The sequence below is a fragment of the Opisthocomus hoazin genome, chromosome 5, assembly GCF_030867145.1.
Source record: "Opisthocomus hoazin isolate bOpiHoa1 chromosome 5, bOpiHoa1.hap1, whole genome shotgun sequence".
Taxonomy (NCBI): Eukaryota; Metazoa; Chordata; class Aves; order Opisthocomiformes; family Opisthocomidae; genus Opisthocomus; species Opisthocomus hoazin.
Window position 1 is genome coordinate 2,465,986 of NC_134418.1, and position 14,695 is coordinate 2,480,680.

At 60.7% G+C, this 14,695-nt stretch overlaps 1 protein-coding gene across 1 annotated transcript in view; it reads left to right on the forward strand.

Moving 5' to 3' along the window:
• Positions 1 to 14,695, forward strand: part of ADAM33 (ADAM metallopeptidase domain 33) — a 35,948-nt gene that overhangs the window by 7,155 nt on the left and 14,098 nt on the right. Inside the window, exons 3-11 of the mRNA XM_075420252.1 lie at positions 5,610 to 5,686; positions 10,423 to 10,498; positions 10,986 to 11,062; positions 11,902 to 12,088; positions 12,504 to 12,569; positions 12,683 to 12,754; positions 13,228 to 13,394; positions 13,508 to 13,592; positions 14,462 to 14,604. Coding sequence (XP_075276367.1) covers positions 5,610 to 5,686; positions 10,423 to 10,498; positions 10,986 to 11,062; positions 11,902 to 12,088; positions 12,504 to 12,569; positions 12,683 to 12,754; positions 13,228 to 13,394; positions 13,508 to 13,592; positions 14,462 to 14,604 — 950 coding nt within the window. The remainder of the gene's footprint in view (positions 1 to 5,609; positions 5,687 to 10,422; positions 10,499 to 10,985; positions 11,063 to 11,901; positions 12,089 to 12,503; positions 12,570 to 12,682; positions 12,755 to 13,227; positions 13,395 to 13,507; positions 13,593 to 14,461; positions 14,605 to 14,695) is intronic.

Consider the following 14,695-nt stretch of genomic DNA (forward strand, 5'->3'; position numbering starts at 1 on the left):
GATGAAGGCGTGGAGCATCCCCTCCAGTCGCGGGGCATCGCGTCCATGCAGGGTCACAGCCCTGCTGCAGAGAAGGAGGAGGAGGAAGGGAGGAGAGGACCGCCCGTGGGTTGGGGTGAGCTGTGGGGGCCGAGGACGTGCACCCCTGCAAGCTGTTTCCTGCAGGGAAGCCCTTTTCCCTTCACAAGGTGTGGTGGGACGGAGCAAGCCCTGATCTCGGCCCTCAGCCCAGTTGGCTTCAAACCAACCGAAGCCCTGCCTCCGTCTCCCACGCCTGGATTTCCTTGGTTCCCCTGGCTGCCCCCAGGATGCTTCTCCAGGGAGAAGCTGGAGCGAGAGGCTTGTCCTTGGAGTCTCAGATCCCGATCCCGGCGTGCGCTTAGGACAAGACGGCGCGGTCCCCGAGCTGCTGTGCTCTTCAAACCCTGACTCTGCTGCTCCGATCCAGCTGCCTGGGGAGGACCTGATGTTCTGGCTGCGAAACCCATCACCGAATCCTCTACGGAGCATCTCCTGGTCGAGCCGAGCCCCGTCTTCCTCGCTTGCTTCGGAAATCAGGGCTTGCAGGACCTGCCCGAGCAGAGGGCCAGGCTGTGATTCGGACGTGGCTTTTGGGTTTTTGGCTTCACTAGAGATTTCCCAAGGAGCTCGGAGCTCTCTGAGCCCCGCTCCCAGGAGAGCTGCTCTGCTGCGGGGCAGAGGAGGGAGCCTGGACGAGGAGGATGGCTGGGAGCCGTGGGGAAACAAAGACCTTCTTTCACTTTGGAGAGCAACGCAGACCCCTTGGCCTCAGCTCCTCTGCAAACATCGCTGTGGTTTTTCTGAGCCGCGGATTGAAAAAGGAAAATCGACTCGAGATCGGCCCAGTAGGCTGGGTCCCGGCCAGGGTGGATTCATCCCAGCTGCTCTTCACCTCTCCCAGCACAGCCCCTGGTGGGACTGGCTTTGCTGAGATGGTCTGGAGAGGGACCACCACCTCCACATCCAGCCAGGACTGAGAGAAGGTGGTTCCTGCAGCTTGGGGCACGGACTGGTGCATAATCACAGAATCACAGAATTCACAGAATAGTAGGGGTTGGCAGGGACCTCTGTGGGTCATCTAGTCCAACCCTCTTGCCCAAGCAGGGTCACCTACAGCAGGCTGCACAGGACCTTGTCCAGGCGATAATTTTCGTGGCTGCTGGAGAAAAGAGGTGACCGTGTTTGGGTGGGGGAGGAAGGCTCTAGAACCCGGGAAGGTGCAGAGCCCGGGATGATGCTGGAGCCCAGGAGAATTCTGGTCCCTGCTCGTTCTTGGTGCACAACATCTTGGCAGGCAGCTTTTGGGGACTCAACTGCCTGCTCGTTAGTCTCAAGGCAAAATGGTCGTACAATCATAGGATCACAGCCTGGTTTGGGTTGGAGGGGACCTTACAGACCACCCAGTCCCAACCCCCTGCCACGAGCAGGGACCCCTTCCACCAGCCCAGGCTGCTCCCAGCCCCGTCCAACCTGGCCTTGAGCCCTGCCAGGGAGGGGGCGGTTACAGCTTCTCTGGGCAGCCTGGGCCGGGGCCTCAGCACCCTCAGGGGGAAGAATTTCTTCCTTCTATCCAGTCTGAATCTTCCCTCTTTCAGCTCAAAGCCATCACCCCTTGTCCCATCACCCCCTGCCCTTGTCACAAGCCCCTCTCCAGCTTTCCTGTAGCCCCCAAATTATGAGTGATTAATTAATGCAATTACACTTCCTGGCCTTAGAGTTGGGTTATTTGACTCCTGCCTGGCACGAGTGGTGCTCACACCCTCCTCCTCCTCCCTCTTTTTACTGCTGTTTATCGCTCCGGGGGCTGAGCTGGTCAGCCCATCCCGGCTGAAACCAGGATCAGTCCCCCGCTTCCCGCTCGCAGGGGAAACTGAGGCACGGGGAAGGGGAGAGCTTGCCGAGCATCGCCTGGCAGGGGTCGGACATGGATCTCGTTAGCAGCGGTTTGTTTTCCACGGCTTTGGAGCCGGGACGGTGCTTGTGCAGGGAGCTGATGACACCAAACTGGGAGGAGTGGTGGGTACACTGGCAGGCTGTGCTGCCATCCAGCGAGACCTGGACAGGCTGGAGAGTTGGGCAGAGAGGAATCTGATGAGGTTCAACAAGGGCAAGGGCAGGGTCCTGCCCCTGGGGAGGAACAACCCCAGGCACCAGTACAGGCTGGGGCGGCCCTGCTGGAGAGCAGCTCTGTGGAGAGGGACTGGGAGTGCTGGGGGACGACAGGGTGACCATGAGCCAGCAGCGTGCCCTGGGTGCCCAGAAGACCAATGGGATCCTGGGGTGGATGAGGAGGAGTGTGGGCAGCAGGTCGAGGGAGGTTCTCCTCCCCCTCTGCTCTGCCCTGGGGAGGCCCCATCTGGAGTCCTGTGTCCAGTGCTGGGCTTCCCAGCTCAAGAAAGATGAGGAGCTACTGGAGAGAGTCCAGCGCAGGGCTACGAGGATGAGGAGGGGACTGGAGCATCTCTGCTACGAGGAAAGGCTGAGGGAGCTGGGCTTGTTCAGCCTGGAGAAGAGAAGGCCCAAAGGGGACCTTCAAAATGCCTCTAAATATCTGCAGGGTGGGGGTCAGGAGGACGGGGCCAGACTCTTTCCAGTGGTGCCCAGCGACAGGACAAGGGGCAACGGGCACAAACGGAAGCAGAGGAAGCTCCAGCTGAAGATGAGGAAGAACTTCTTCCCTCTGAGGGTGACGGAGCCCTGGCCCAGGCTGCCCAGGGAGGCTGTGGAGTCTCCTTCTCTGGAGATATTCCAGCCCCGCCTGGACAAGGTCCTCTACAGCCTACTGTAGGTGACCCTGCTTGGGCAGGGGGTTGGGCTGGGTGACCCCCAGAGGTCCTGCCAATCCCTGCCATTCTGGGATTCTGTGAGCTGCGAATGCCGGGGTGACCCTGTTAGCACACGTATCCCTTTAAGACGGCAGCTGGGAAAGAGCATTTTGCCAGTAAAGGCTCTTAAGTTGAGGCAGGGAGTAATTGCTGGGGAATTCAAAACCGGGAAGGAGCCGGCAGGGGCTTGGGGAGGAGGAGGAGGAGGAGGAGAGGAGGAGAGAGGAGGAGAAGGCGATGGGCTGCGGGTGTTAGGGAGATCTGAGCCGGGGGAGAAACAGGCTTGAAAAAAGGGAGGGCGAGAGGGGGAAAGAAGGGAAACGGCAAGAAAAATGTACAGACCATGTTTGGCCTGGGAGCGATGTTTGTATAAGATCATGTTCTAAAAATACCGCGCGTTCCCACCATCGTCTCTGCCTGGCTTCCTCCCCCCGGCACCGCACAGGGCCCCTCGCCAGGAGCGGGGACCACGGCCGTGCCGAAGGGACTCGCCGGGAAGCGGCACGGCTTCGGGCTCGTCTTGCTTAGCTGTTGTGGGGTTTTGGTGGGGTTTTTTTAAAAGTCCTGTGTCTGGTCTCCTTTTTTGGAGCTGGGAAGAGGGTGTTGGAGGCGGACGGGAGGCTTGGCCATCCCGGCTCCGTCACCGCGTCACCGCGTCCGCACGTTGCGGCGGGCTGGGGCGAGCGGCACCTCCTTGTCCTTGGGAAATGAGGCCATCAGGGCTCGGACCCGCAGGGCTCCCTGGGGCCGGGAGCATCCTCCTGGCCAGTCCGAGCAGCTTAGTGGGGGTCCCTCCATCCCTAGAGCTCGAGTTGGGGTGGACCTGCAGGAACACCCATCCCGGGAGCGCAAGCCCCGTGTCCTGGGGTGCAGCAGCGGTGGCACCCGGCTGCCCTGTGCCCCGAATGGGCGCAAACTGAAGCCGAGGAAGCTCCAGCTGAAGATGAGGAAGAACTTCTTCCCTCTGAGGGTGCCGGAGCCCTGGCCCAGGCTGCCCAGGGAGGCTGTGGAGTCTCCTTCTCTGGAGATATTCCAGCCCCGCCTGGACACGGTGCTGTGCAGCCTGCTGTGGGTGACCCTGCTTGGGCAGGGGGTTGGGCTGGGTGACCCACAGAGGTCCCTGCCAACCCCCTGCCATTCTGTGATTCTGTGATTCTGTGATTCTGTGTGATTCTGTGAAATGCTTTGTCCCGTGATGCTACCCCTGAAAAGCGTTGTAGTCCCCGGGATGGTGGCCCTGGGGCTGCCAAGCTGGAGGTCCCCCGGTGTCTGGGACACGGGGTAGTGACCAGGATGGATGAGGAGCAAAGCCTTGCTGGCTGTCTCCGTAGGGATCAGAAGAGACAGCAGGATTTGGCCTTTGTTTTAGCCCAAGCTGGGAATCACCCAACTTTACCCCCGCCCCGCTGCATTCCGAGTGACCCAGCCGAAGCCGGAGCCTCGCGGGACGGCTCCTTCCTCTCCCCTTTCTCTCCAGAGCTGGGAAAACCTCACCAGCTCACGGCCCCGCAGCGGATCCCGAGCACGGGGCCGAGGGCCTGGGCAGCCCGCCGGGCTCCCTACATCCATCATGGATGGGGAGGGACCGAGCGAGGGAGACAGAGCCAGCCCCGCCATAAACAGACGCAGGGCGATGCTTTAATGTCCCCGGTGCCGGAGCCAGGCAAGGGACGTGGGGATATCGGAGGAGGGGAGCACTTTTGGGCTCCAGCCCATCCCGTCACGTGCAAACGAGCCGTGCTGGTGTGGGTCCTGGCGCAGGGTTCCCTTTTAACGCCCTCCAAAAGCGAGGGAGTGAGTAAAACCACCGGCATCCTGGGGAAGCTGAGTCAATCGTTTCCTCTTGCTGCCCCACGGTATTTTTAACGGTGCAGTTATCCGGTACCGGGGCGGTTGCTATTTATTCCAGTAACCCTCAGGGGTGCAAGTAGGTGCCGACCCACCCAGGGACCGGCCTCTGCAGGGGACGAGGTCCTTTCCCCTGGCTTAGGGTCTCCATTGGGATGGAGCCATGGTGGGATGGAGCACACAGAGACCCTGCTCAGGATGCTCGTGGCGATGCTCCCCATCCCGTATCCCGTATCGGTTCTCCCTTGATGCTTTTTTCTGGGGGAGCCGCCAGCAGAGTTGGGATTTGCTGCCTCCCCCCCATCCTTGCGAGGTGAATCTCAGCGTGAATCCTCTTTTATCCCCTAGATATTATTCCCCTCAGCTGGGAATTCGTGGAAACACAAGCAGGAGGGTTGATTTCTCACCTTCCACGGGCTTGCAGGGGGTGATGGAGTAGGTGGAGCAGATCCACGGAGGAGAGGTTGGGATGCACGCTGAGCTGAGGAGCAGAGGAGGGTGCTGGGGACAGGGAGAGGAGATGGTGTCTGGTGGAACAGCTCAGCGTGCCCCGTGGTCCACTGCCAGCTTGAATTGAGGGACTCAGCTTTTGGGAGGTGAGAGGTGGTGTGGGATGTCCCCTGCAGAGTGGCTGGGGTGCTCAGGGACCTCCTAGCTCCCATGTCCTTACTCACACCTGCCCCTGCCCTGGAGCACGCCTGCTCCCCCTGCTCCTGCTGCGTTTTTGCAGTTGGAGAAGCAGCTCCTGCTTTGCCCAACAGGGTTGGTGCTCAAAATCCATGGCACCTGCTGCCCTTCGTGTTGCTAACGGAGCAGTAGGTCCTACCATAATACAGCAGGATGGGCAGGCACTTGGCTTGCAGCGTCCTGGGCTCTGTTTTTGCTAACTCCATCCCACCTTTGCTTCCTCCGTAGGTGCCGGCGCCTGCCCGGGCGAAGGTGGCCGTGATGGCCGAGGGCAGAGAGCTCATCCTGGTGCTGGAGAGGAACCAGTAAGTGTCTGGTCTGGTTGGGGAAGGGGCACTGGGTGTCCCTGGCGTGGTCCACCTGGCGCAGTAGTATCCTGGCCGCCCTGTCCTGGCTCTCCTGCCCGCAGGGGAAGGGACGGCCCGGTGTGGCTTCCTGCCGCTGCGGCTGTTGCGACACTTTGGGTTGAAATGTCCCTTTTTTCCACTGCCCACACCCACGTCATGCCAGAAACAGCCTTGGCTCAATGCCACGGTGCAGGACCCGGCACGGGTGAAGGCAATGTGGGGTGCTTAGGGGATGGAGATGTGCTGGGCAGAGGCTCAGCGCGATGAGAGGCTCTTGGCCTGCTGTCCCGCTGGTTGGGCTGATCCTGCCAGGTCTATGGAGGTGTCTCATGGTGGGCAATGCTGACTGCTGGCAGTGGTTTGGAAATCTCTGTGGCTCTTGGGATTGGCAGCCTGGCAGCATTTCTGGGTGACCTTGCCCACGTAGCCCTCGCTCGAGCCTTTTGGGGCTCCTTTGGTTTGGCTTGGGTGCAGGTGCCAGCAGCATCTGTCCACCGTGACACTCGCCCAGCCTGGCTTCCCCTTGCACCAGGGCTGGAGCAGGGGCAGGAGGGAGAGAAACTGCCTCCATCTTCCACCCTGCTCTCCTTGCCCTGCTCTGAATCACAGAGTCACAGAATGGTCGGGGTTGGCAGGGACCTCTGGGGTCACCCAGCCCAACCCCCTGCCCAAGCAGGGTCACCCACAGCAGGCTGCACAGCACCGCGGCCAGGCGGGGCTGGAATATCTCCAGAGAAGGAGACTCCACAGCCTCCCTGGGCAGCCTGGGCCAGGGCTCTGGCACCCTCAGATGAAGAAGTTCTTCCTCATCTTCAGCTGGAGCTTCTCTGCTTCAGTTTGTGCCCGTTGCCCCTTGTCCTGTCACTGGGCACCACTGGAAAGAGTCTGGCCCCATCCTCCTGACCCCCACCCTGCAGATATTTAGAGGCGATTTCCAAGGTCCCCTCTCAGTGTTCTCTTCTCCAGGCTGAACAAGCCCAGCTCCCTCAGCCTCTCCTCGTAGCAGAGAAGCTCCAGTCCCCTCCTCATCCTCGTAGCCCTGTACTGGACTCTCTCCAGTAGCTCCTCATCTTTCTTGAAGTGGGGAGCCCAGAACTGGACACAGGACTCCAGATGGGGGCCTCCCCAGGGCAGAGTAGAGGGAAGGAGAACCTCCCTCGCCCTGCTGCCCACACTCCTCCTAATGCACCCCAGGATCCCATTGGCCTTCTTGGCACCCAGGGCACGCTGCTGGCTCATGGTCACCCTGTCGCCCACCAGACACCCAGGTCCCTCTCCACAGAGCTGCTCTCCAGCAGGTCTGCCCCAAGCCTGTACTGGTGCATGCTCCCCGAGACCTCGTGGCATTTGTCCCTTTGCGGGTTCAGGTCCCACCCGGTGGCCCCTGTCGCGGGGCAGGGCAGGAAGCAGTCACTGCAGGACAAGCTTCTGCTTCCGCTTCTGCTTCTCACTAGCAGCCCTGGGATGCTCGTGCCCCACAGAGCCCTCTTCTCGCTGCTGTTTTGGTGTAGAAGCAGCCACCACGGTACCCCCTGAGCAGCCCTGCCAGGCAGCAGGCCCCAGCGACCTGCAGAGAGGCTTTTGGTGTATGGAAAGAACTGGGGGGTTCCTGTGCGCGTTGTGTTTTATGACTGTGGCAATGGGGGAAGTTGGCAGTGGGGGCTGAAAGCTCAAATGCAAAGATTAGTCTTGTTTCCAGCTGGTGCACCAGGCCTGGAGATGTTTATATGTCTTCTCATGACCCTAATTCTGCCTTGGTACCATTTTGCTGTGCTGGAGGATGAGCGTGGCCAGGAGTGAAGAGCATCCCTGGCCTCTGGCAGGACTGGAGGAGCATGGGGTGCTGTAGGATGCTAAGCTCTGGATGACCACACAGTGACCAAGATGAGGGGGTTGGTGGCAGCAAAAGGGAGCTGAACACCCAGGACCATCTGTGGTACCCAGGGTCATCTGTGGCACCCAGAATCATCAGTGGCACCCAGGACTTTCCATGGCATCAGAGAACATCATAGCACACAGGACCATCCACGGCACCCAAGACAGGTCAACGGCACCCAAGACAGGTCATGGCACTCATGGTCATCTGTGGCACCCAGGACAGTCCATGGCACCCAGGACCATCCGTGGCATTCAGGACCACCCATGGTACCCACGACAGTCCATGACACCCAAGACATGGCACCCAAGAACTTCCATGGCACCCAGGACCATTGGTGCCACCCAAGACCACCCATGGCACCAAAGGCAATCTATGTTGAACCCAGAGTAGTCCACAGCACCCAAGACACCCAAGACTGGCTGTGCCTAGTGGTTGCGTCTACTGGGGAGACCAGTGCATCCCTGGCCATCTAAACTGCTGTCTTGTGCCAGCTAACAGAGCTACCTTAGCCCTGCCAGCTCATGGGCCAGTGATAAAAGAAGATCTCAGATCTTCTTTGTTCTGGTACTGGGAAAGGTGGTCAGCCTCCAAAACCATCCTTTGTGATGTTTTCCAACAAGGCCTTCCCTTGTGCTGGAGGAGAAGACACATCTCCTTGCCCTTCCTTGCCCAGGGCTCCTGGTCCTTGGCCTGCCCTGGAGAGGACACCCCAGTGGTCCGAGCTGTGCTGGGACTCACAGTGCCCTTGGCTGGGGGATCAGCTCAACCCTCCCAGTTCCCCAATTCCCCAGGCATGGCATGGAGCCTTTTGCCTCTCTGCTGTCCTCAGCCAACCTGTCCCCCCTGTCCCTGTCCCCATCCTGCATCCCCCATCTGCCCCCATGCTGGCCAGGCACTTGCCTTGCCAGGCTGCCCATGGGTCCATTTCCAGGAACCAGGCTGAGCTCCTGTCTCCTTTCTCCACTGTAATTGGAGTTACTGGTGCCAGGCACCCACTCACAGGCGGGCTGGGAAGGCGGGAATGTGCCCACAGCGACATTTTTGGGGCAAAACTGGTCGCAAAATAGAAACTGAGAGGCGGTAGGGCGATTCTGGGGCTGGCTGCTTGGTTTATTTTCTTCCGCTGCAGAAGAAAACCTCTGGGACGGGGCCAAACCTCATGAATCGAGGGCCAAACTGTCAGCAGGGCAAACCCATCCCTGCTTTGTCCTTCTCTGGGTGGCTGAGACCCTCTGTGTGCATGCTGGTGTTCCCTGGGGGGACCTGCCATCCCCACTGTGGCTGCAAGCTGGCGGTGGGACGCCCATCACCATGGCATCTGGGCAAGGTCAAGCAGATATGGGCAGCTTGGAAAACCCTCGTCTCATCTGTTTTTTCTCCTCTTCCTCTTCTCTTCCCTCTTCTCTTCTCTTCTCTTCTCTTCTCTTCTCTTCTCTTCTCTTCTCTTCTCTTCTCTCTCTTCTCTTCTCTTCTCTCTTCTCTTTCTCTTCTCTTCTCTTCTCTTCTCTTCTCTTCTCTTCTCTTCTCTTCTCTTCTCTTCTCTTCTCTCTCTCTTCTCTTCTCTTCTCTTCTCTTCTCTCTCTTCTCTTCTCTCTTTCTCTTCTTTCTCCTCTCTCCTCTCCTCTCCTCTCCTCTCCTCTCCTCTCCTCTCCTCTCCTCTCCTCTCCTCTCCTCTCCTCTCCTCTCCTCTCCTCTCCTCTCCTCTCCTCTCCTCTCCTCTCCTCTCCTCTCCTCTCCTCTCCTCTCATCATTTCAGTCTAAATCCCCCCATCTGCTCCCCGGCACCCCCAGCCCCACGCGCTCCCCGGCTGTGAGCTCAGCTCTGGCTCTTCCCCATGGCAGGAAGCAATTTGTCAGCGCGGGACGGGGCTGCGTCACCAGCAGCTCTGGGACGGCCTCGGTGGGAGATGGCCGGCAGCTGGGGGGAAGCTGAGGCACGTGGGGTGAAGGCGGGGGGGGGGGGGGGCTTTGTGCAGGCTTTGCTAAAAGCATCCTGAGCTTTCTCATGCTCAGCTTTGTTTTTTTGGGGACCCCCCCGTGCCCTGTTGCTGGGGTGTTTGTCAGGAGCATCGCCCTCGCTGTGCTGTGGGTGAGGCGAAGTGACATGCCCGGGGCTGGAGGAGAGGGTGGCTGTGTCAGAGACCCTTTAACCTCCCGTGTCCTCAGCTGGACCCCAAGTACGGGGTTGACCCCTTCTTCTCCCAGCAGGATGCTTCCCCAGGGGACTTTGGTAGTCCCAGGGGGGGTTTGGTCCCTACAGAGAAGCTGTCACCCGGCAGCTGGGCTGCCCCTGTGCAGGTCCCCTGTCCCAGACCAGCAGGACCTCAAAGCAGGATGGGCAACCCCTTCCTTGCCGAGACACAAAGGGGGATGCTGGACTGCGATTCATGTCCCCGCTGCCCGTGGGCAACCACTGGTTGGGGGCCTACCCCAAAGCAGCGGTGGTGGCCACGCTGCCAGCTCTGCTGCCCAAAGCTCTGCGAAGGGGGGGCTGTGAAGGGGGGACTGTGCGGACGGCTCAGCCCTGCATGGCTGCCTGGCTCCAGGCGCAGAATCGTAGAATCATTCAGGTTGGAAAAGACCTCTCAGATCATGAAGTCCAACCATCACCCCAACCCCACCACGCCTGCTAAACCTAAACATCTACACGGTTCTTGAACCCCTCCAAGGATGGGGACTCCACCACCACCCTGGAAAGCCGGGTCCAATGCCTGACCCCTCTCCCAATAAAGATATTTTTCCTAATATCCACTGTAAATTGGGGGGACACCAAGAGCAGCTTGAGGTTCCTCACCCCTCTCTCCTCTCTCCCCAGGCTGCTGGCACCGGGCTACACCGAGACGCACTACGCTGCGGACGGGCAGCCCGTGACGGTGACCCCCAACCACACGGTGGGTGCCGGGTGACGGGCGTCGCTCATCTCCGCTTTTCGGGGTGCCCCCGGCGCTTGGGATGAAGCCAAAGCCCCGCCGGGACGAGGCGCGGTGTTTGGGCTGGCGGCATCCCCGGCGCCTGTCGCGGGAGGAATGCGGCGGCACGCGGCTCCTGTATCTCTTGGCCTCGATACAGCACCTCGGGAAATAAACACAGGCAGCGCCCGGCTCCCGCAGACCTCGCTCTCCCCGACGTCCCCACCCCGGCCATTTGTCACCCTTCCAACACGCCGAGCCCGGCGTGGGGCTGTCTGCGTCCCGGGCTGAACCGACGGAGCCAGCGGCCTCCCTTCTCCATCCCTCCCGTTCCCCAGGCAGAGGGACGCTGCGCTCCTGGCAGGGAAATGGAAAATGGGGGGGTTTTTGGGGCTGGACGCGTGGGGTTGGTCGCTGCCCAGCCCGGCGTGGGGGTTTCTAACGGAGATCTCTGTCGCGTCTCTCCCAGGACCACTGCTACTACCATGGGCACGTCCAGGGCTACGGCGGCTCCTGGGTTGTCCTCAGCACCTGCTCGGGAATACGGTATGGAGATGTGTGGGGTCGGGGGGCTTGTGGGGCTGACGGAGCGGGGATGGAGCTCCGGAGGAGCAGCACCGATGGTTCTGCAAGCCCAGCTCTACATCACGGGGCTGACTTTTCCATCACAGAATCACAGAATGGTCGGGGTTGGAAGGGACCTCTGGGGGTCACCCAGCCCAACCCCCTGCCCAAGCAGGGTCACCCAGAGCAGGCTGCACAGCACCGCGTCCAGGCGGGTCTGGAATATCTCCAGAGAAGGAGAATCCACAGCCTCCCTGGGCAGCCTGGGCCAGGGCTCCGTCACCCTCAGAGGGAAGAAGTTCTTCCTCATCTTCAGCTGGAACTTCCTCTGCTTCAGTTTGTGCCCGTTGCCCCTTGTCCTGTCGCTGGGCACCACTGGAAAGGGTCTGGCCCCGTCCTCCTGACCCCCACCCTGCAGATATTTAGAGTCATTTCGAAGGTCCCATCGTTCCCCTTCACCCGAGCCCGGGGGCAGGCGGGGAGGGGAGAGGCCGTTTTCCTGGCAGCCTTCGAGGAGATTCGCCTCGGGAGGAGGCGAGACCCCGCACCCCGCAGCGGGTACCCCAGGACCGACCTTTGCCCCGTCGCCACCACCAGCGGCCGTCCCGGGTTGGCGTGGTGTGACCGGCACCGAGGTTTTGGTGCTGAGGATGTATGAGCTCATGGGGCTGTGCTGACGGAGACGCCCGTCTCTTGTCTCTGCCCGCACCCTGGGTGTGGACCGAGCGGAGGTGCCGTGAATTTGTGGGGCCTCAGCAGGGGCTGGGGGAGCCGGAGTGGAAGCACCACGGGTGCCATTGGGAGCTGCTCTCCATTGCCAGGGGCCTGATATCGCTGAGCAGCAACGCCAGCTACTACCTAAAACCCCTGGGGACCCCCGAGCCGGGCCACCACGTCATCCACCGAGCAGAGCACTTGCCCATCCGAGGTGGGACCTGCGGCCACGGCGACGATTTTGGGAGCACCATCGCTGACATCGCTCGGCTCTTCCAGCCGGTGCAACACCGGGTAAATCCATCCTGGGGTCCTCGGCTTGTGGAGGGGCTGAGAGCGGGGCTGTCCGTGCCCCTGCTCAATGCCTGCAGCTTGCGGTGGGGTGGCCCTCACCCTGGCATCTGGGCAGGGTTGCGCAGGTGGGTGGGATGCTCGTGGGCAGCTCGCCTGGTTTGAGTTTGGGTAGGAGACCTCAAAGGGAGGACGTGGGTTGGGGATTGGTGCTGTGTCGTACGATGTGGGATGTGATGTGATGTGACGTTGGGAATTGCGCTAAAGCTGCCCAAATTTTCCTGGTCTCCTCGTGCCTCAGTTTCCCTTCTCAGACGTCCTGCTGGGGCAGCTCTACACTGTCTGGGGAACCTGTGATGCCCAGAGCCGTGGGCTGCCCGCTCTTTCGCTCCTCCAAGCCTTGCTGTCTGTCTTGCAGGCGAAGAGAGATGCCTGGAGGACCATGAAGTACATGGAGCTCTTCATCGTTGCTGATCACACACTGGTGAGTGCCGTGGGGGGCAGAAACCGGGTCCCCTGCCGAAAAGCCAGAACCCCTCTCTGTCTCTCTCCCTGCTTTTCCTCCGGTGACCCTTCCCCATCCCCGTCTCTCTGCAGTACAGGAACCAGAACCTCAACCTGGGCCACACCAAGCAGCGCATCGTGGAGATCGCAAACTACGTGGACAAGGTAACAGCGGGCGAGAGGGATCTGCCACCACCTCCATGATTCCTGGTGCATGAGAAAGCACCTGAGCTCGGGGCCAGCCTGGTGGTGGCCCTCAGGGACTGTCCCCGTGTCCTCACTGGGGCTAGGAGTTTAGATGGCAGGTATGGAAAATGCTTTGCCACCCCTCGGATGCGCTGTGGTGGTGAAGATGGTGCTGGCTCTTGGCCGTGCTGTGGCAATGGGGATCAATGCCAGCATCCTTGACACAAGGAGGGACACGTTTAGGTGTCGTTAGCTGATGGATGGGGTCATGCCACCCTGACTGGCTCCAGTGCCCACACCTGTGCCTGTAGAGCTCATGCTTGCAGGTGGATTTGGGACAAGTGTGTCCCCAAGTCTCCTAGCTGGACATGAAGCATGGAGACCCACCATGGGTGGAGGATGTACAGCAAATGCCACTCCCTGTCCCCTCTATCCCTCTCCCCTCCCTGTAGTTTTACAGGTCGCTGAATATCAAGGTGGCCCTGATCGGCCTGGAGGTGTGGACGGAGCGGGACCAGTGTGCTGTCACCAGCGACGCCAACGCCACGCTCTGGTCCTTCCTGCAGTGGAAGAAGGCACTGAGGTCACGCAAGAAGCACGACAACGCCCAGCTGCTGACGTGAGCACCCCGATGGACCCGGGGAAACTGGGGCAGGAGGCTCCCAGCTTGGACTGGGGTCTCCAAACCACGCCTGGGTTACGAGCTGCCCCTCTGTTCTCTTTTCCGGGCAGAGGGAAGACGTTCAGGGGGACAACCATCGGCATGGCCCCGCTGGAGGGGATGTGCAGCGCGGATAACTCCGGAGGCGTCAGCGTGGTAAGAGGGGCAGGGGAACCCCGTCGCCACCCCATCTTGCTGGGGTTCTTCACTGAGGACCACAGAATCACAGAACGGTCGGGGTTGGAAGGGACCTCTGGGGGTCACCCAGCCCAACCCCCTGCCCAAGCAGGGTCACCCAGAGCAGGCTGCACAGCACCGCGTCCAGGCAGGTCTGGAATATCTCCAGAGAAGGAGACTCCACAGCCTCCCTGGACAACCTGGGCCAGGGCTGATGACCAGCCATCCCAGGTTGGTCCTGGGATGCAGCCTGAGAGTGAACGATGATGCTGGTAGCCCCTTACCCCTCTTAGATGTTGGCCGAGTGCTAAGAAGGGTGAGAAATGGCTGGTTTAAAGGTCTCCTGCCCCACACATGCCACTAACTTGCAGCTAGCAACAGTGTTGGGATCTCCTGTGTTTCTTCTGCCCCTCACATTGAACAGGCCCTGCCTGTTCCCTGCTTGTGCTCTCTGGCTTTGTAGGGTCATCTCCACCCCAGATAACTCTTATTCTTCTCCTGATGGGGTGATGGTGGCCCTGGTGACCTGTGGTCCCTAGACAGGGTGGTGGTGTGCGGCACCAAGGTTTCTGGGTTTTGGGATGCACCTTCCAAGGCCTCAGGTTTTCAGCAGTTGGCTCCAGCAAAAGGCCTTACCAACAGTTCCATGCGGGACTTTTAGGAGACCAAACCCCGCTTCTGCCTTGAGTCCTCCTCCATCCCTCTCTCTGTCCCTCCCACGGGATCCAGCTGCAATCCCAGGGAAGTTGTGGTCCCTCCATCACCCCAACCGCCCTCCCTCCTGCGGGATCACCCCTCCCCGTCGCTCCCGGCTGCTGTGCTGACCCATCCCCCCCGTCCCTGTGCAGGACCACTCGGAGCAGCCCATCGGAGCAGCCGCCACGATGGCCCACGAAATCGGCCACAATTTCGGCATGAGCCACGACAGCGCGGGCTGCTGCGTGGAGGCCACCCCGGAGCAAGGCGGCTGCGTCATGGCAGCGGCCACCGGGTAAGCATTGGTGGGGACGGGATGCGGCCCCCCTGAGCCCCCCCCAGCAGTTTGTGGGTGGTGTTTGGAGCTGGGTGGGCTGGGGAGCGGG